The sequence below is a fragment of the Festucalex cinctus genome, chromosome 12 (assembly GCF_051991245.1).
Source record: "Festucalex cinctus isolate MCC-2025b chromosome 12, RoL_Fcin_1.0, whole genome shotgun sequence".
Classification (NCBI taxonomy): domain Eukaryota; kingdom Metazoa; phylum Chordata; class Actinopteri; order Syngnathiformes; family Syngnathidae; genus Festucalex; species Festucalex cinctus.
In genome coordinates this window covers 5033104-5053111 of record NC_135422.1, presented here as the reverse complement: position 1 = coordinate 5053111, position 20008 = coordinate 5033104, and the positions used below count along the sequence as shown (strand labels likewise).

The window sequence follows — 20008 nt, the reverse complement described above, 5'->3', positions numbered from 1 at the left end:
TGACGAGTCTTTGTGGGTGTCAAACCAACTCAAAAGCTCGGCAAAGCCCACCAAAGATGCTAATAGTGCTGCATATTGTATAGCTTATAATAGTTCCAGGATTTGTTAAGAAGTACGAGGAATAAAGCACAGAAAATTGTTTAAATTTAGCTCTGCTTTATTTAAATGCCCATACGATAGTTTCAGCAAGGAAGTAAAACATTGTTGCCACTTTGACAAATATCTTCAAAAAATATAAAACAAAATAAAATAAAAATCAAGTGACTGTAAAGGCTCTTGTCCGCCAAAAATTGTTGCACAAGATTTGAAGGATCACAGCAAAGGTCCAGTGATGTCTTGTGTTAAGCTCATCTCTGCTCGAAGCTTTTCGTTTTCCTTTGAAACACATGCACGCACACACAAAATAAATATCATTAAGAACATCTACTTTCATGTTTAATATTCCAGACAGAAGTGATATTCACCGCCTGCAGTCTGGTGTTGTCCTTCTTTAACTTGACCAAATATTCAATCCTCTGTTTGTGGTTCTTGTGTCCCACCAGTTTTCCATTCTCCTCAGACAGCTGAACATTCTGTTTACGGAGAACCTCGTTCTCCTGGAAGAAGAGTCACGTTCACTTACAGTAGCTAAGCAGTGTGCTAAAAGTTATTACTATCATTTTACAGTCAAGACAGGGCTCTGACCTTGAGAAGCTTCTCCTCATCCTGTACCCTCAGGTTCAGCTCTCTCAGTTCAAGACAGCGGTTTCTCAGTTCTGTTGTCAGCTCCTGGACACAAGTCTGAGACTGGGCCAACATGGACTCCTGGGTCTGCATTCTAAGCAACAGAGGAAATAATCATGTTCAATTTGAAGCACATATAAAGGAGTCAATGATCAAAACATAACATGTTCAATTATAAGCAGGGCTTGGCGGCTTACTTTTTTTGCGAGTCAAACAGTCTTTGCATCACTTTTTCCTGTACAAGAAAAAAAACAAAACAGTAATATACAATGAAAAAATTCAGAAACTTTCAAATCAAGAGGAACAAAAATACAAACCTTCTCTTCTCGTTCCTCTTGTAGCTCTTTAAGAAGAGACTGCTTGATGCCTTCAATGAGCTCCTCACTGCAAGTTGAACAGTAACATCATTAATGTCTCTTAGCACAGTGTGCTATAATGATCAATCGACTCAACCTGTTTGTATTTCCACCATGGGGCTTTTTGGTGTAAAACTGGTCAAGCAAGCCCTGAATCTCCATGTGGACCACCTCTTTCTCAGTCAGCTGTGTCTGAGGACAAAGAAGAGCAATTATTAATGAGCCCCAGAATACATTAGCACTCGTGCAGGCACCTGGAAAAACCTACTACAGTTTAATTCATTAAGATACCAGGCTCGTAAGGCAAATTATCTTTCCCCCCTAAAATGAATGCAAAGCTCATAATTCGTTCCAGCCTCCCCGATTACCCAAAAATAATCTTTGTGTCTCTTAATAAGAAAAGTAACACTTATACTTTATCAAAAGAGAGTAACATAATTAAACTCTTTGACTGCCAAAAACATTTAATGATGTATGCTAAAATCCCAATGAGTGCTGCCATAAACGTTAATTGACATTTATGGGGGTTTTTTCCCCCTCAATGGGCAGTGCAACGCCTTGTCATTGGGCTTGTGAAATCAAAAACAACCACTAACTATGGCCAGCAGATGGCAGCATTGTATCTCTTTTCAATTTAGCAAATTACAATGAAACATGACTGATCTGATGAAATGGAACGTTTTCAAGGATGACGTGAATGATCAAAGGCTTTGTTGCATTAAATCTAATCCATAGTGTCACTAAAAAAAATATTAGTGTGAAAGTCACTATTGTGCACAAAATGTATCTTTTCACAAAAAGCTTGTTTTCTCATTTCTTTAAATGGTGATTATTAAAGAATGGAGAAAGGTAGAAACATACTTTTTTTTTTTTCTAATGAAAGAATGGAATACGATCGTTCATGTGGCATCCACCATGTTTATGTTGCCATAGAAAGATGAGATTGAAAGATGAGTTAAATGCTCGAAATTGGCCGGCATTGTCTGGGTTGTTTTTTGGATCATGTTTGGCAGTCAAAGAAATAATAATAAATAAATGTTGCGCATCATGATAAATCAGTACTACTGTGCATACTTTGAGCCGTCGAATTTCCTCATTCTTGGCAGCTCTCTCAGCATTGAGCTCTGCCAAGAGAATCTCCATGGTCATCATGGAGGACCGACGGTTCTCCAGTTCCTTCTCTTGGCTTTCGAGGACCTGGCTCAGGTCCTGGCTGAAGCTTCCCGGGGTGCAGGGGGTCTTGAATGAGCAGAAAAATAGCACGTTACAACGAAGCTATGAAGCCATACACAGATAGAGAAAGTAAAGAAAGTACCTTAGGTGTTACTTTAGGAGTGTAAGTTGACTCCACATGTTTGAGAGCTCCATTTCTGATGGTTTTCTCCACAGCTTCATGCTGCTGTTGCACCTGGACCACACAAGAGTTTTCAATCATGTGATCAACAGATTATTTGTGTGCTACTAATTATAGACGCGGAATGTGTTCACTATTATGATTCTTCTCTTCATGATGAAGACAATCACCTTCTGCTTGAGGTTCTGGATCGTAATGTCCTTATCAGCAACTTGCTCTTGAGCCGTTTGAAGGAGGTTGCTGTGCTCATCTAAAACCTTTGTAAGTCGTTCAACCTCCTCGTTTGCGTAAATGATCTCGTCCTGCAGTACTTCAACCTGACACATACACAAACATGCATTTTTTTTAATTATTATTATTATTATCTGTGACATACAACGGTGTATTAGGGCCACATATAAATATTTATTTTTTTAGAGGGCGGGGACAATATTCAGAGAAGAAAAAACACAAATTTGCGAGTCTTTAAAGTGGCCAATTTGTGAGAAAAAAACTCAGAAATTTGCGAGTTTAGAAAGTGGAAAATTTGCAAGTTTATAAAGTGGCAGATTTGCAAGTGAAAGTCTATATTTGCTTGTATATTTATGTTTCCAGAATTATTATTTACAGATTCATACATTTTGGTATTTATTTTTGTACAAGTATCCGAGTTGATGTGTCGAATCTGCTGCTCTCCGTCATTCACTTGCATTTACCGAAAGTATGCTAGCTTCTGATTGGCTAGTGCTAGTCAGCTGATAGGGGATCAAGAAGTGTTGTCACTTTAGCTGCTGTGTATGACGAGTAAAGTTTAAATTCAGAACGAATCCGTCTCCAACCTGCCTTTTCATTCTTATAAACAGTTCCATTAACCACCAACGAATCCTCAAATGATTAGACTATAGCTACACCACGTGTATTTCTCTTGTTTTTTTTTCCTTGCAAATCTGCAACTTTATAAACTTGCAAAGTTGCCACTTTAGAAAGTCACAAATTTGCTACTTTGGCATTTTTTCTCTGAATATTGCCTCCACCCTCTAAAAAAAATATATATGTATACGTGTTATACGTGGCCCTAATACGCCGTCGTAGTGACACATGACGAGAGTGGTGTTAAATAGAGTCACCCTTACCTCTATTTTGCTAGATGCATTCCTCCTCTCTAAGGTTTCTTTCAGGTCTGTGATTTCTGCTTGCATCTTGGTGTTTTGCTCTCTGATGCCATTCCGTTCCAAGCAGGCAGCATTGTACTTGGCCTGGGGGAGCGATGTCAAGACACGGTCAATTTAAATTTTGAGATTTGTTAGCTACAGAAGGCAAGGACAAGCAAGGTTACTCCGATACTTGTGTTAATTTCTTAAAATGAATTTCCACTGCTAAGGGTTTAAGACAATAATCTTGGAAAACAAAGCTGAAATCAAAATTTGGGGGAATCTTGGCTAAAGTGTTCCAAAAAATGTCAGTGACTGGAAATTCAATGCATGCCACTTGTTTTGATATAATGGTACAGTAGAGTCTCAAACCAACATCCTGTTGGAAAAATCAGTTGTACTTCTTTTTGCATGACAAACCAACCAAGCTAACCATCCACGTGATGAAAGCAATACTCGGATGTAGCCGTAGACATTAAAAGGTGAAATAGAATAAATGCTCCAAGTACAGTGATATCACTGTTGTCTCCTGACAGATGTGCAATGGTCTGTTCCTTGTGGTTCAGCTCACTGCGGAGGTCTCTGGTTTGGTTGATCAGATCTAGGACGACATCCTGACAAAAACATAAGAGATTTAGACGGGCAGTTGACATGCTGGAACTGTGTAGAAAATGACAATAATTCACTGGGGCCTACTTTGTCCTGTTCAACCTTCTGCTCCAGGCTTTTTATGGTTTTGTTGGCAGTACACAGACTTTGCTCGAGATGATCAAATTTAGAAACCTTTGAAATGACAATGGCAGGGTCAAATGCAATCTACAACGAAACATCCAAAGCTAAATACCTTCAGCTTAGTGAGCATCAACATGGTTGTTGCGTTTTGCATGGTGAATGGCTTTTTTGTGACCATTTATTGTAGAATTTATGACATATGAACGGTTGCCAATAAAGAATAAGGAGCATTCGGAGCAGTCAATTAAAGCAAAGTATATATTTAAAAAAATCTTCACCAAGGAAATGTAATATTAATTCCAGCAATAGCTATTTAGTGCCACTAGGTGGCGCTATTGTCTTGCAAACCTCCTGTTCACTCATTCTATTTCTAGTTTTACGGTGCTCAGCATGAGTACACCAGCTCTCAAAAGAAATGATTATATATATATATATATATATATGTGTGTGTGTGTGTGTGTGTGTGTGTGGGGGTGTGTGTGTGTGTGTGTGTGTGTGTGTGTGTGTGTGTGTTCTTAGAAACCTGTAGGGAATGTACTCATTTGTCAATTAAATAAAAAATAAAAAAATAAAAATAAAAAAAACTTATTACCGAATAACTCTCTTTGTAATTTTAGTCCAGTTAACAATGATCAAATATACTGTAACTTAAGATGCTGTCTGTACAAATATGAATACAGATAGTTTGTGCCGGTCACAAATGAATTATTAACATTATTTTCTGTGATAGAGAAAAATGTTTTGAAATTAGAACAACTTGGAAGTCAACCAAGGTTATGGAACAGATTATGCGATTATGTGTGAATTTATGTGTTTAGCCCCCCCCTCCACAAACATCACAATACAAAAATGGACAGACCTGTTGTTGGATTTGCACGGTCATATCTGATACTTGTTTACTCAGCCGTGTGTTCTCCTCAACCGTTTCACTAAGTTCTCTGAAAGAAGACCAGAAAATGTTTTATACTTTTTAAAAATAATGTTTGAAAGAAGACAACTCCAGAACTCACTTTGATGTATTTTCCCTGTTCTCTCTTAGCTGATAGGTCAGCGTGCTGGTTTGCTCTTGCTCTGTTTCCAGAGAGTTGTTTAATTCCTATCACAGGGGAGGAAAAAAGAAAAAGGAAAAAAAAACATGACATGACTTATTTTCCATTTACTTTAGGACATAGTTGAAGTTTACAAGGTCACTGACGGCAATCTGAGCTCTCAGTTCCCTGATCTCCTGCTGCCTGTCCTGCATCTGCTGTGTCGCATGATCGGCGTCAAACTTTGCCTCGGCTTGCAGCTGGTCAAAAGAATCCTGCAGAGAGTTGTGCTGCTCCAGAAGCTGCTCCCAATCCCGCCTGAACATGATGACATTGCTCAAGCAATAATAATATCGTAGTAACGGCAACACTTGCACGCCGACGACTCCTTACTGGACTTTGTCAAGCTGGAGCTGCGTGCTGATCAGACTGCTGGAGAGCTGGCTCGCCTCTCTCTGCTGCACACTTTGCTTGTCTCTTAGCTCCTCCTTCACGACGGCCAGCTCCTTGTCGGACGACTCCAGCACTAGACGTAGATCTCGGACCTCACTTCTCAGTACTGAAAGTAGAAAAACACACCTTCATTTAGCATTTCACCATCGCAAAAGTTACACTTTTGGCAGAAACGGCACCTTCTGCAGTTTCCTGTTCACGCTGATGTTTCTCTTGAAGGCTGTTGATCGTCTCCTGGAGTTTGAGATGATCTCTGTTCTTGTTAGCGCGTTCAGTTGAAAGTTGCTGCATCAGGATACAATTTAAAAAATAAAATATAAAAATTGCCCCCAAGGCTGGATTTATACAGTACTGCATGGTTCAAGTGACACAATTCCGAATGTTTGTTCAAATCATAAATCAGCCAAACTGTATAAAAATAATGTACCCAAAAGTGTGACGACTTAAAAAGCACGAGGAAATGTCTCACCTCCTCCTTTTGTCGAGACTCCTGTGTCATGACGTGGATCTGCTCCTCCAGTTTGGCAATTTGCTGCATCAGCTTGCTGTTCTTGAGCTCTTCCTCCCCGAGCTGGGCCCGTACCTGACTTGCTTGCTCCTGAGAATACACCAAAAAATTTGGCGAATCTCGCAAGACACATTCTAGTCCACACGACATTTTTGATTACCTGCACTTGACACAGTTCTTCAGTCAGCGCCATCTCGGTCATGTCTGAAGGGGATGGCTCGGCCAAAATGTCATCTTGATTGTTGATACTGCCGTTCAAGTGTTCTGGGCTGGACAGCGGTACGAGACGGGAGCGCAAGTTGTATGCTTTGGTGGGTGTCGAGAGAATCTGGTGTATGATGAAGGAAGATTTTGCAGTAGTAACAGAAGAAAGAAAATTTGTGTCAACTGTTTTGATCATCTATAAAATGACATTGAAAAACTCACACCTAAAGTGAAAGTCAACCTTAAACATTTCTTTAGAAAGGTATGTTCTATGTGACCTTACTAGTCTAAACATGACATTCTGATATTACATTTGTGGAATAAGAGTTATGAAGCAAAATCCAGGTATTTTTATCCATCTCGAGTTGCGGCCATTTTACTACTTGGTCTTGACTGAAGATGGCATCAATGTTGCTCAGGTAACAACCAAACACAGCTCAGGTTCAGAAAACAGGTGAACTGTGATTGGTCCTGTTTTCTAAAGCTGAGTTGTGACTGGTTGTTACCTCGGACCTGAGGAAGTGGCAAAATGGCCACCTCCTGAGATGGATAAAAAGGGCTTGATTTTGCTGCTTAATTCATATTACACTAACGCAATATTAACCAGAATATCATATTTAGACAAGTGGGGAAGCATAGTCAAGTCTATTTTTGTAAAAAAAAAATTGGGGTTGACCTCCCCTTTAAATGAGCCAAATCTCACCTTTAGAGTTTCAGCATGAATTCTGTTCAATTCAGAGACTTCTTGCTTTTTGTAGGCATTTGTGGCTTCCAAGATATTCTCCAAATGTCTGTTGGACTTTTCAAGGTATCGTTTGTCCGACTCCAACTGAGACATCTGTTTCCTTAAAAACACCCAAAGTCCACATTCACATCAGTCATTTTTACATACTTGTTTAGGAAACTTAGTTGTTTGATGGGGTGATTACTCTAAGCTGATGATCACCACTGTTTACTTTGTACGTCCACATTATTTCCAAAATTCTTGGCTTTTTTGGATAGCAAGATACCCACATACAATACTTTAGTTTGTATAATAAAATCTAATCATACTTGGTGATGTCCTTGTATTCCTCAAAAGCCTGTAGAACTGTTGTGAGGCTTGACTGTTTCTGAAGCAGCTGAGCATTCAGCTTCTCCATCACGGATGCAGCAAGAGCGTCTGTAGCCAAGGAGGTTGAAGCACCGGCTGGAGCTGTGAAGCAGCAAAAGAATCGTCACACTCTGAAATAAGCTCTGGTCAATATTTACAACTTACTTTTTGCGTTCTTCTCCGCCTCCATGGCCCTCTGGAAGTCTTCTTCAAGCTCTTGAGCAACTTGTGCCGCGTCCTCTTCAGCTTTCCTCATTGACTCAAGCGAGCGAAGCTGCCGATTCTCCTCTCTGAGACTGTAGTTCTCTGCCGCATAGCGAGTCATCTTGGGGTGATGTTCAATCTTGAGGGCAAATGTACAGAATAATGTAGCATTGATAGGTGTGAAATATAGAGTGTAATGCAGTCGTTAGGATATAGAAAAAGTTCTACTTGGTCTCGCAAAATGCTAATTTCTTCTTTTAGCTGCTCAATGAGAGCCTGCGACTCCTCGTCTGAAAGCATGCCACATTCTGCCTTGAGTTTTTTCTCCAGGCGACTGATATGATCCTCTCGGAACTTGATGATCAGGCGACTGGAGTGGATGAATTTGTCCTTCTGTGTCCAGGCCTCCTCTAGCCGAGATGCTTTCTTAAGCAGAACCTGCGTGCACAGTTACACAAATATAGTAAGCAATTTCATGGAGGTCATTACAAAAAGGGGAGACCAGTGTCATTTTTTATTGTGGATAGTTTCGTTAACTGTTTCGTGGTTTAAAATTTTTATTTCTCGGGCAAAAATCCCATAATTCTCTATAAAATAAGATTACAATGAATGAGTGAAATGAAACAAGACAAAGCTTAAAAGCAGAAAATGTGACATGCCGTATTCTCTTCCTCTCGTTTCTTCCACAAACGAACAGCAGCTATAAACTTGGCTTTGTACAAGGAGACAAGTTCAGTATCCATGGACGGCTCTGGTGAGACAAGAACGTTTGATATTTTGACAACACGCCAGAAGAGTATGAATTGTATGATGTAAAAATATGCTGTGATTATTACTTGAGATGGGGAGCCCTGGTCCTCCTGGTGCTACATCTTTCCCATAATCCGCTTGCTGAGATGAGAGAGCCTGCGCAAGCTGCTCCCTCAGCTTCTTCACCTCAGCCTGCAGCTGTCTCACATTTCCTTGTGTGTCTTCATTCACAACGGCCTGTCAAAACAATAACAAAATACTATAAAGTGCTATACAGTAATTTCATACTAACCCTGGCCTGATCTGATACAACATGGTTATGTTTTTATAGCAGCCATACCTTGTTCTTGATCAGCTTTGCTCTTTGGGCAAATTGTAATGTCGATAATGTTTCACCAAAACATCTTGATCCAGGGTGAACATTGGCTATGATGTAAGTCTTTGCATTTCCTCCAAGAGAGTCCTGAAATGTCAAAGTCTTCAATGCTATGTAATGTCACGATGCTGGCATAATTTTAGTTGTTACGGATGACGCACAATTTGTGGCATAAAACACATGGTCATGAGTCATAAGACAACTCACTCTGCTATTTGATCGCTTTATTTCTACGGCCTCTTAAGCGTCTCACCCGTAACAGGAAGGTTAGTTTGGAGTCTCTGTAGCAAATATGGCGGTTCTTCCCATTGGACACATCGACCAAAGCCATGATCACCTGACCAAGGCACATGAGGGAGCGATTGATACTGCTGGCCTCCTGGAATAGAAGCAGAGGACAAAGAAGTGTTCAGTTAAGACAGAGATGTGTACCAGACTATTGGAAAGGAAAGCCAGTCAAGAAAACTATCAAGAAAAAAAAAAAGCTTCATTTAGCAGCAGACAGTATCAACTCAACAGTCCTACTTAAAATACAAGTTCAATGCTACAGGTGATTCTCACGTACCAAGCCCGCCCGGAAACAGCTCAAAAAGAGCACTGAATATTTTACGCTGATTAAATTTTGAACATTCTTTCTCTGTGAAGCTGGATTTTCTGCAATGATGGCGACCAAAACAAAATTACAAAATAGACTTCACATTCACCTTAAGCCTGAAGCCTTCACTGTGTGTGTCTTTCTGCCTCTCCGAGCCAGCCAGATCAACCAGGTTCAGCTGAGACATTCGAATGTTCACCACCTCATTGATGGACTCCTTGGACTCCAGAGTCATGGTGAACACAGCATGAGATCTGGAAGACTCACGGTTCATAGAGGTGGAGGCCACTCTGCGATTACGCCAGCCACGAGACAACACCTACACGTCACAGAGCATAAAAACATTACACATAAAACAAATAATTGTATGGTTCACTTTCATCGGATGACAAATTTCTACCTGGTACGCCTCAGCAGCAGAGCTGACAAACTTCTCCACGGCCCCCTCCACAAACACACCCTTCTTGATGTTCTCTCTAACAAAGAGGCTGGCGGAGGCCGTGTCCAAGAGGTCAAAGATTTGTTCATTGTAAATCTCGATGAATGAACATTTACAAAGAAAAGTTTTGGACTGAGACTGAAAGGGAAAAGATAGAAGAAACATGTAATAAAACATGCGTACTTCACGTGCATGGCGATAAATGGCGCAGCTCAACCTCACCACTTCTCTGTTGATGAGAAAGAACAGGTACTCAAAACTGCGAGGAATAACGCCACGTAGTTCATCTGTAAAGTTGTCCAACTCAGAGGGTCCTAGTAGTGGAATAAAACAACTTTAATACTATTTATACAATACCAATAGTACACTGATTTGAACCTGAATTCTCACCAAGCATTGTGAATGTTTTTCCTGATCCTGTTTGGCCGCTGCAGAAGAAAACCAATGCTAATGACCAAGTCAACCAATTGGGACAGCTAAGCTAATACATTTAGGGCACATATTATGGAAAATTTACTTTCTATTGGCCTTGGGGCTAATTTTAGCAGTACAATAAACACTGTAAGTGTGTAGGAATTTTTTTTATCCCTGCCGCATTTTGACAAAACCATGTTAGAGACTTGTTACTAAGACACTCGAGCACCTTTTTAAACAGCACATGATATATATGAGGAGTGTCTCAAAAGTAACAGGACTAGGTGTGACACTGTGTTGTACTAATCTCTTTTATGTTTATATTGCCAATAAATCAAATTGTATTGTGTCGTATTAACAATTTCGCCAACTTACTAGGCAAAAATAGTTCCATTGTATCCATTCATACAAGACTCCACGATATTCTTGGCCACATTGGAGAACACAGACTCCTGTTGAAGAATAACACGCAATAATGTTAAGTCACAAAGATAGTCAAGTTTGAGGACAGTAATTTAACAAAAATTTCAACAAACCTGTGACGTGTCCATGTCAGCAACATGATCATAGGTGAAGGTTCGTGGCTCCGGTTTGGAGAGCAGACGTATGGTGTTTGGTGAGGTGACTTTGAGACACAAGCTCTGATCTCCATCTGTGGTTAGTCCGGTCCCTTTGGTCAGAGGTCGTACTCGGACGAAAACTTTGATTGAATCACTGTCACTACTGGAAGAGCACAATTTAACATTGATATTCGTACAGTTGGCTTTTGTATGATGTTTTTTTTTTTGGTAGGTGTTTTTCTTGGTGTATCTGTATATTTATTTACATGTTGTTGTTGTTTACTATTCATGTCTGGACTTTGATTGTATAAATGATGTTGATTTGTGTTTTTATGGCTATCAATTATGCTTTTGCCTTTGTTTTGAGTTGATTCCCGTGCGATGCATTACCTGCCAGCAAACTGGTTGAAATCGCCAAGTCCTGAAACAAAAGCACAAGAACTGTTCATGCATAACGTTCACATAAAAGTTAGCATGTTACATTTTACACATATCGTACAATTAAGTAACGTTTACTATTACAAATACAAGCGTGCCAACAACTCATCCTTTATCCGTTGGTCGGAGAGTACTTTAAATAGTCAGTCGTAAAGTAGCGCTGTCCATTCAGTGAGCGTATCAGTATGTTTCTTACCTTTTCCAACTAAATTCATTGTTGACGGGGTAAAACGATTCGCTGTTATGTGGAAAAGTCTAAATTCTTCATAGTTTGTCGAACTAACAGTATGCCGACTTTGTTTACAATCAAATTTGGCGGGCAACTCGCCACGTCTTCCTGCTATTCTTCTTCGTTGATGAGTCAGTGGCAAGTGGTTTCCGCTGTACCGTTGCATGTTGCCACCTTCTGGGTTGTGCACAGAAACCGCATTTGATTTTTAAAACATGAACATTTAAAATGGGGGGGGGGGGGGGGGTAGTTTTTTAATTGTTTCATTTTATTATCATCGACATTACAATAAATTAATCACTAATTTTATAAAATAACATTTAAAATGCACATGTAAAATTATTTAGCTTAATAATATGAAAATAATAGTTATAACTTTTGAAATTCCATTCCAACCCTTAACTGTATATGTAAAATTGTGTATTTTAATTAACAGTGGTTTAAAAAAAAAAAAATCAAAAGCATTACATTTGAAATTGGACTAGTCCCACCCAATTTCGTTTAAAATGTGTTTAAATTTTATCCTTGCCGAGTGTTAATGTTGGAAAATGTGAATATTGTTATTTTCTTGGAGGCTGAGAGGTGCTCAAAGCGCAGTCGTCGGCGTGTTATTTCCGGATGTCGCGTGATTGGCTACTTTGAATGTTCCCAAGGCACGATTGGTCCATTTCAGGCGTTTAAAATCAAACCGTCTTCTCTCACCGGGAACGCTTGGATTTTCCCGAAGTACGCCACTCTCTCTTTATACACTCTGGAGTTGCCTGTTGATCTGTTTTAAGGTACGTGACAGCGAACATGTTTGTGAGTTGTTGTACTTAACGACTATTTAACCTTAGTTATCTTTGTTTGGGTAGTTTATCGGGACGGTATAACTAAAGTTGTTTGTGCCAATGTAGTGTAGACGTTGAGTTAAGACGTGTGTGCAAGCGAACGCGAGTGTTAAGAAGATTAAAGTATCTTTAAGCTATTTTATTTTTTTACTTTTTAAACTCTTTTAATTTACAATCCAGCTCTCTACTTTTCTCCCTGCATTTTAGCGTGCGTCGACTACACTAAGTTGAGACGACATAGGTGCCCAGGTTTCGTACTACGACAAAGGCATGTCGTTCTCAAATGATGACCAACTGACGTTGTTTTGTTTCGTCTTTTACACACGATGTAAAAATTTGACAGGATTCAAATCGTGCGAATGTCACGTGACCTAATATTGTTATTTATTATTAATAGAGGGAGTAAATACCAGCTGGGATAGGCTGGAGAACACCCGCCAGGCCTAGTCAGCATAAGCGGTTCAGAGAATGGATAAATGTACAATTGTACTATGCACAGTGATAATGTGCACATTTTATCATGTACCAACAAGATTCAACTTCTCAAGCAGGCCATTAGGCTTTCACTCGTCCTCATTTTGGTAGGCTAAAATGTTTCTTATCTACTGGCTGCAGCTTAACCAAAGACCGCCTCCCCTTGGTGTGTTTTGAGGCCTTCCAGTGAGTTATGGATAACCGTGTTCATTCTGTGTACTCAGGATGAGCTCTGTAGAGGTGAATGATGAAAATCGCGGCGCCTACCCTAGAGGAGTTAAGCACAGCAGCACAAGCGAGGACATTTTCGAGCTAGACCAGCCGACTGGGAGGCCGTCCATCCTGCGTCAGACGGAGAACCTCCCCAGCAAGACTGTGCCGAAGGGTGTGAAGGTACACGATCACGCCAGCTTAGTTTTTGTTTCTACCTGTTAACTAAACCTCTGTTTGACATTTTAGGTTTGTTTCCAGACTCCTCAAAGAGACCCAGTCACTAAAAGGATCTTATCTCCCACAAACTTGGTTAAAATGACAAGTGTGGATGAGTGCACAAAAGCGCTAGAGTCCTTGAGTTTGAACTTAACAAAGTATGTACAGTCAGTTAGTTAGGAAGTGTCCATGGCAAAATAAACTATTTTAAACTGGATTTTTTTTTTCTTGTAGCACTGTGCCGCAAGAGCCATCAAAGCAACCAGATGGCCCTAAACAAGGTAGTGTTTACCCACTGATTCAATTTGTTATTCATTTATTTCTGAGCTTTTTAGCCTATTTTATTTAGAAATGTGCTGTAACACCAAAGATTCACCTTCTCAAGCGGACTGTCTTGCTCTCATTCGTCCTCATTTTAGACAAACTAGCAAATATTTGTTATCAACAAGGTGCAGCTTTACTGATGGCCCCCTGTCTAATTTAAGTATAGCCCTACTTTTCTATTCTATGATCTGACACATTATGGCACCAAAGCCCCATAATGTTGCATCTTGGTGCCAGGCATTTATGTTGAAGTGACTGTGGCCCTAGTACACACAAGGATCATTGGAATGTTTATATCCACTTTTTTTATTTTTATTTTTTTTATAAACTCTTCCCCACTAGGACAAGGATGAGAAATGACAGATTATCTTGTGTTTTAAAAGATTATCCCATAAAAAAATATCCTGTGGCAGGGCTCCACACTGCCCCAAAATGGTGACATCCATCCATTTTCTTTTACCGCTTATTCCTCAAGGGTCGCAGGGGGTGCTGGCGCCTATCTCAGCTGGCTCTGAGTAGTCGGCGGGGGACACCCTGGACTGGTTGCCAGCCAATCACAAAAACAGTGGTTATCAAATTCATTCTGGGCAAATTAATAACTTTATTTATTTATTTATTTATTTTAATTGCTGAAAAATGGCTCAATGAGTAAAATATCCTTTTAAAAATATTTTTCCAATTGCATGCTCAGGAAGCGGGTAACGACCAATCATGGCTCAGTTTGCTAATGTCACATGACCAAACCCAGAAAACAGCATCCGAAAATGGTTTAAAAACAGCTGTCAGACCCAGCTCAACAAAAATTCTGTTCCACGTTGTCCTTAATTTAATTTGGAATTGTGAAACCTTTTTTCTTTCTTTTGTCGCAGAACTGTCTTCCTATCCCGATGATGACATGCCAATACAAAGCAAAGGAGGTTACCAGTTGGACTTCGATAACCTGGACAACATGAACCCTTTCGCAAGTTCTAATAAGATGGTTCTCTCGCCCCCTGTTGAGAAGAACCTTTCCACCAAAGACAACAAGTGTGAGGATCCCACCAACAAGTCGGATTTGGTACTGGATGACACGCTTCCCTTCATCCGCTCCGTGGAGAACTCTCTCGTCAACGTCTCCACCGAGGTCAACTCGGCGGACAGCAGCGGGGTCACAGTGTTCAATCTTCCAGCTGAGCAAGACTCGCGCAGCGCCACACCTGACGTGGACCCCGCTAAGTCCGATGAAAACAAACCCACGGACACTTTTGTGGAAGATGCGCCCCTGCATGCAAAAGGATCATACAACTTTGATGTTGACAGCATTGACGCAGTGGATTCTTTCAAAACCGGGGGGTCCAAAATTCAGAATTCCCCGGTCCTGGTGAGGAAACCGCTAGATGGTAACCCACCCACAGAGGAGGCCCAAATCAAGCCTGCAGGTGAAGAGGTGCCCGTTCAAGTTGACGCGAAGGTCACCGACTCCGTCACCCCGACGCCACCTTGCACTCAAGGGGCCGATTCGGAGCCACCATCGGCGGCCCCGCCTGCCAAAGGAGTTCCAGTCAAGCTGGAGTTCAACTTTGATGACGGCGAGGTCAAACAGAAAGGTCTGCCCAAGAAGTTTGGTAGAAGACCACCTGGCCGGTTGTTGTCCGACATCAAGGCACCAACAGACGACATGGGCAAGTCGGCTGCCGGTGACGACGTGGATGCGAGTGCACCCAAGGCCTTGTACTCTTTTGATTTAGAAAAGTTGGATGACCCCAACTTTAACCCCTTTGGCACAAAGTCCAACATCAGCATCTCTCCCAAAAGCGGTCTGCACAACACGACACATGAGACACCTGCTCAGTAAGTCAACACTGGATGGAATCTGAGTGTTTTGTCTTGTGGTTCACCTTTTTAAATATCCTTTTTTTTTAGGGCCAATGAGCGTGTTTCCACAGCTGAAGACAACACTGGAATTCTACAAGAGCAGGTACCATGAACGATGCCTTTTTGTTGTTTGCCATTTTCAAATTTATCTTTTTGACCGGGGATGATAGAAGTGCACAATAGGAGATGATTTGTGGGGAGGGGATCAGTTACTTCGTAGGTATTTATATGTAATCCGATTGAACTTTTTTGTCTCAAATAGTTTGAGCCACTATTACTTCAACAAGCAACTATAACAAAATAAACATTTAATAATACTAATTTGAAGAATTAATTTGACTCCTTTAGGAAATGGTTCTCTCGTGGTTTCATGGGGGCTGCATGGTTTACATACATGGGCCCGAGATATGAAAATGATACTTTTTTTTTTTTTTTTTTTTCTATCTTTTCCTTAGAAAGTTGAGGAGGCTGCTTGTGATAACGACCAGGGTTCACCCCCCAAAACTGAAAAGTCTGCAAACAATTTAGCGGAACAACCACCACAGACCACTTTGTCAAATGTGACTGAAGAGTTTGTACCTGGGACTGAGTGTGAGTACATTCTCCCATGATGATCAGAATTGTATTTCTTTATTTATTTTTAATGACTTTTGAGTAAAAAGGTCTCAACTTGGTATGTATGTTAAAGCTAGTCTGCACTGTGGTTTTTTTGTGTGTGTTTTGTTTGTTTTTTTTTTTTTTTTGTTTTTTTTTTAAACTATGCATTGGGGATGATTGCGTATTGGGGCCTCATTACACTTAATGGATAGATGAAGACCCTCATGGCATTACAATAATAAGATAAAAACATTGCCAGAATGGAGTAATAGCCTTTTCGAGAAAGGTTGTAATATTTATTTATTTTTATTATTCCTCCTAAGTCATGTCCAACAACTTTGAGGGTCAAATCGACTACCTTGAACAGTTTGGCTCAAGCAGTGTGAGTTATTTCAATATTTCTCTGCGCGTTATAACAACAATTCCGCACCTGATATTTTTTGTTTTAATATTGATTTTTCTATCCAATAAGTTCAAGGAGTCTGCCCTGCGCAAACAGTCGTTGTACCTGAAGTTTGACCCCCTTCTGAGGGAGAGCCCGAAGAAGTGTGGCGGAGGCCCTGTGCTTCCACTGCAAGCTCCTCGCCCGACTGCTCTCGTTTCACGGTATGAATGTACCGTGTGTGGATGTGCCTCCTGGACAGCATATCATTTGGTATTGAAATTAAATGGTTGCATTTTTCTGTCCCATTTAGGTTTGAAACTCAACCAATGGCTGAAGACTCTCCCGTACCTCCTGTAAGTGACTGATTCTCCCTTGCCAATGGGAAGGGTCGATTGGAGACATGAAGTCAAATGCTTCCCATGTTTTTCAGCCTCCCGAAATACTCAAGAGCCTCGTCCCAGCTTTCTCGCAGCCTGCAAGCACAGAGGACATCATTGACGTGCTCAAATACAGTCAGAAAGACATGGATGCAGCCATTGCCAAAATCCAGGCTGAGGTATGACCTGCTGGACCACGTTTCCAGTGGGAAAGTTTTCTTTGGTGCGTGACAGAACCACTACTGCAGTCTCTGATCAGCAAAGTGTGCCTTAGAACCACGGTTATTATTATAGTTTTGGAATTTTCAATTGTTAGTTTTTATTTTGTTTTTAAGTTAGCTTAGTTTTCAGTGTGGTCTTGTTGCTTTTAGTTACTTAATAAATGGTTAGTTTTAGTTGGTTTCAGTATAGTTTTTGTTTGTTTTTTAAGTGTATTATTTGTGCACAATATTTAAAAATAAGGCTGTGTATTTGGTTGTATAGCACCTAGCAAGCATGCAGTTGCCAGTGTACCAAATTGTGATCTTTGTTCTACAGGCCAAGAAAAAAGAAGACCAAATGTCTGCCAAGTACAACCAGTTACAAGGCGATGGCCAGGAAATGAAGTGGGGAAAAATAAGCATTCTTTTTATGTAATAGCACTATTAATATATCAGCTGACGTTTCCCCCTTCCCAACAGGAAAATAATTGCAGAATTTGAGCTGATCATTGCAAAAATGATGGGTGAGTTAAAAAAATAAGCATGTTATGAAGAGTTGTAGCTGAGATTGTGTGGCTGTTGTCCAGCGGACCAAGAGAACGAGCACAAGGCTTCCCAGGCCAAGCTGAACAAAGTCCTGCTGGAGAAGGAGCAGCTCGCCACTGACCTCGACGCCATGGAGAGATCCCTCTCCGACCTTTTCCGACGACTGGATAAGTACAAGGAGATTGTTGAAGGTTACAAAAAGGTCCGACTCGCTCTTTGATTGAATGACGTTTTAAAACAAGGTGGATGAATTTCATATTTAAGCAATTGCGCTCCCCCACCTCCAGAATGAGGAGACCCTGAAAGTGTGTGCTCAGGACTACCTGGTGCGAATCAAGAAGGAAGAGCAGCGCTACCAGACGCTCAAAGCTCACGCCGAAGAGAAAATTAGCCAGTAAGAAAAAGCTCACACTGTTGGTTGGGATAGATCTGCATGAAGCTTGACTCACTCACATTAACACCGTCGTCTTCGATAGGGCCAACGAGGAAATCGCTGACGTACGCTCCAAGAACAAGGCGGAGGTGTCGACGCTGCAAGTCCAACTGCGGCGGGAGCAGATGAAGGTGCACTCGCTGGAGAAAAACCTGGACCAGAAGGTGAGTGCAGTCAAACACATTTGGATGGACTATAAAGGGTGGGACAAAAGTACGTCTGTTATTAATAATGTTAATCGTTATTGAGTTCTCACGAAAATCATTCATGACTGAACATGGGATGAAAAACTTTTATTTCCTTACATCTCTACAAGTTTTCACTTCTACAACATTCCAATGAAATCACAATGTCCCGTCACTTTTGAGCTCTTTTCCCCCCCCCCCCCAAAAAAAAACAAACTTGCCTGACTCAAATGCATTTTTGTTTCATATTGTAGACAAAGGAAGCCGACGAGCTGACCAAACTCTGTGATGAACTCATCAGCAACGTCCAGAAGGGTTGATTGATTCACTTGTTGTACATATTCACTTGTTTGTCTCTTTTTACTGTTGGTCGCAACCTTTCATTCTCTTGTTAAGGTACTTTTGCCTTTTGTTCATGTTTTTGCAATACTGTAAAATAGGATTAAATAAAGGATTAACCTGTAAAACGTGTCAGCTGAATTTTGTTAACCCTGTCATGCGCAGCAGCAATTGAGAGTACAATACATCTATTGACGAGTTTTCTTCTGCATGCATGAGACTTAATTTAATTGCAGCAACATGGCGATGTAGTAATGTAATAAGAATAGATGAGATATTCCTCCCCTGCTAGACTTGAGATAACCCCCCCACCCCGGTGACATTTTTGGGGTACAGTGTATTGGAAATTGAGTTACATGAAAACAATATATTTGTGTTGAGTTAAATTATTTTTTGCTTCCTGTTGAACACATTTTAGTGTCTGCAGTTCATTGAATAACCCACTAGATGGCTGTATATACTACAGTTTACTGAAGTCTTCACGTAAAATTATGTATTTTGATTTTGTTCTACTTAATACGGTAGCGTACATTGTCAACTATTTGCACCCATGCATTGACTGAACACACCTGTCGGAGCCAACACTACGTCATCACTGTCATTGTGCAAACCTCCGGACAAAACCGAATCTCAACCCGGTCCACAATGCGGCCCTTCTTCCTGGAGTCATCGCACAGTCCGGTCACTTCACTCCCACAGCAGGACAATGGGCTTGCAAAACGCTGAAAGGAAATCTTAGCTGCAGAGGAACATTAGAGTCGCGTAAAAGAGAAAAGGCCGCTGGACGTCAAGGGCCAACTAAGCGGGGCCCATCACTCATCTGGGAAGAAAAAGTCCTGTGTGACGTGCATGCACTCACGGCTGAGGTAGCCTACTCGAAAGCAGGTTTAAAGTGGAAACTAAGTAAAAATGTCTTTACAATACGTTATATGTATTCGTCCATTAGTTTAAACAACGTATTCTAGTTAATATTGTGATTGTGGAGAATAAATTAAGAGAAAAATCCACCTGCTTTCATCAATCTCAACGGTGGCAGCCATTTTGTCCTGGATTGACACTTGCCGTCACTGAAAATGACATCACGGTGCCTAACTGCCAGATAACTACAAATGGCTCACCTGTTTGTTGGGTTTGGTCATGAGAAGTTCACAAACTTCGCCCTTATGTTGCATTGATTCGAGGAAGGTGAGAATTGTTGGACCTACGACCAGGAAGTCAGAAAAATTAAAGGTCTCAGAGAGGTTTTTTTTTGTTAATCACTCACTCACACAAGCTTACATCATGTAAGACACAGATGGTCTCCCAGGCGGAGAAGTGTACCCACGCCAACCGGCACCTTAGGCAAGTGACGGTTCCAGTCCTCCACCTGGAGCCAAGGTCTCATGCTGCATTCGAGGATGGTCGGAAGTCGGATATATGTGTTTTTTCCCCAGTTCCGACAGTTTACTC

At 40.9% G+C, this 20008-nt stretch overlaps 2 protein-coding genes and 1 long non-coding RNA gene across 4 annotated transcripts; 1 reads left to right on the top strand and 2 right to left on the bottom strand.

The window, feature by feature from the left end:
- Positions 1-135: 135 nt before the first annotated feature.
- Positions 136-11763, bottom strand: kif15 (kinesin family member 15). The gene is made up of 35 exons (XM_077538852.1): positions 11554-11763; positions 11310-11340; positions 10896-11082; positions 10735-10811; positions 10336-10373; positions 10168-10259; positions 9907-10083; positions 9616-9825; positions 9165-9290; positions 8876-8998; positions 8622-8772; positions 8445-8536; positions 8014-8223; positions 7747-7924; positions 7542-7683; positions 7192-7333; positions 6445-6612; positions 6246-6374; positions 5956-6061; positions 5717-5882; positions 5491-5641; positions 5306-5391; positions 5155-5233; positions 4260-4346; positions 4073-4177; positions 3546-3668; positions 2604-2750; positions 2395-2487; positions 2154-2318; positions 1177-1271; positions 1041-1107; positions 921-958; positions 685-817; positions 465-596; positions 136-375 (listed from the first exon to the last, which is right to left on the bottom strand). The coding sequence occupies exons 1-35, from the start codon at positions 11750-11752 to the stop codon at positions 313-315; spliced, it is 4308 nt and encodes a 1435-aa protein (XP_077394978.1). The 5' UTR covers positions 11753-11763; the 3' UTR covers positions 136-312.
- Positions 11764-12219: 456 nt separating this feature from the next.
- tacc3 (transforming, acidic coiled-coil containing protein 3) lies at positions 12220-18687 on the top strand. The gene is made up of 17 exons (XM_077538853.1): positions 12220-12365; positions 13115-13283; positions 13350-13477; positions 13554-13600; positions 14513-15473; positions 15546-15600; positions 15953-16088; positions 16418-16476; positions 16567-16700; positions 16790-16832; positions 16910-17035; positions 17394-17461; positions 17537-17580; positions 17644-17804; positions 17890-17996; positions 18079-18199; positions 18475-18687. Exons 2-17 carry the CDS (start codon positions 13116-13118, stop codon positions 18538-18540), a joined length of 2424 nt encoding a protein of 807 aa, XP_077394979.1. The 5' UTR covers positions 12220-12365; position 13115; the 3' UTR covers positions 18541-18687.
- On the bottom strand, positions 13965-19946 carry LOC144031570 (uncharacterized). 2 transcript variants are annotated; one of them, XR_013287555.1, is made up of 7 exons: positions 19838-19946; positions 19678-19760; positions 19129-19281; positions 18056-18187; positions 16828-16952; positions 16603-16730; positions 13965-14182 (listed from the first exon to the last, which is right to left on the bottom strand). It is a non-coding gene; the product is annotated as an uncharacterized LOC144031570 (long non-coding RNA). The 2 variants fall into 2 exon arrangements; XR_013287554.1 differs by lacking the exon at positions 13965-14182 and having other exon boundaries at positions 16454-16730.
- Positions 19947-20008: the final 62 nt, after the last annotated feature.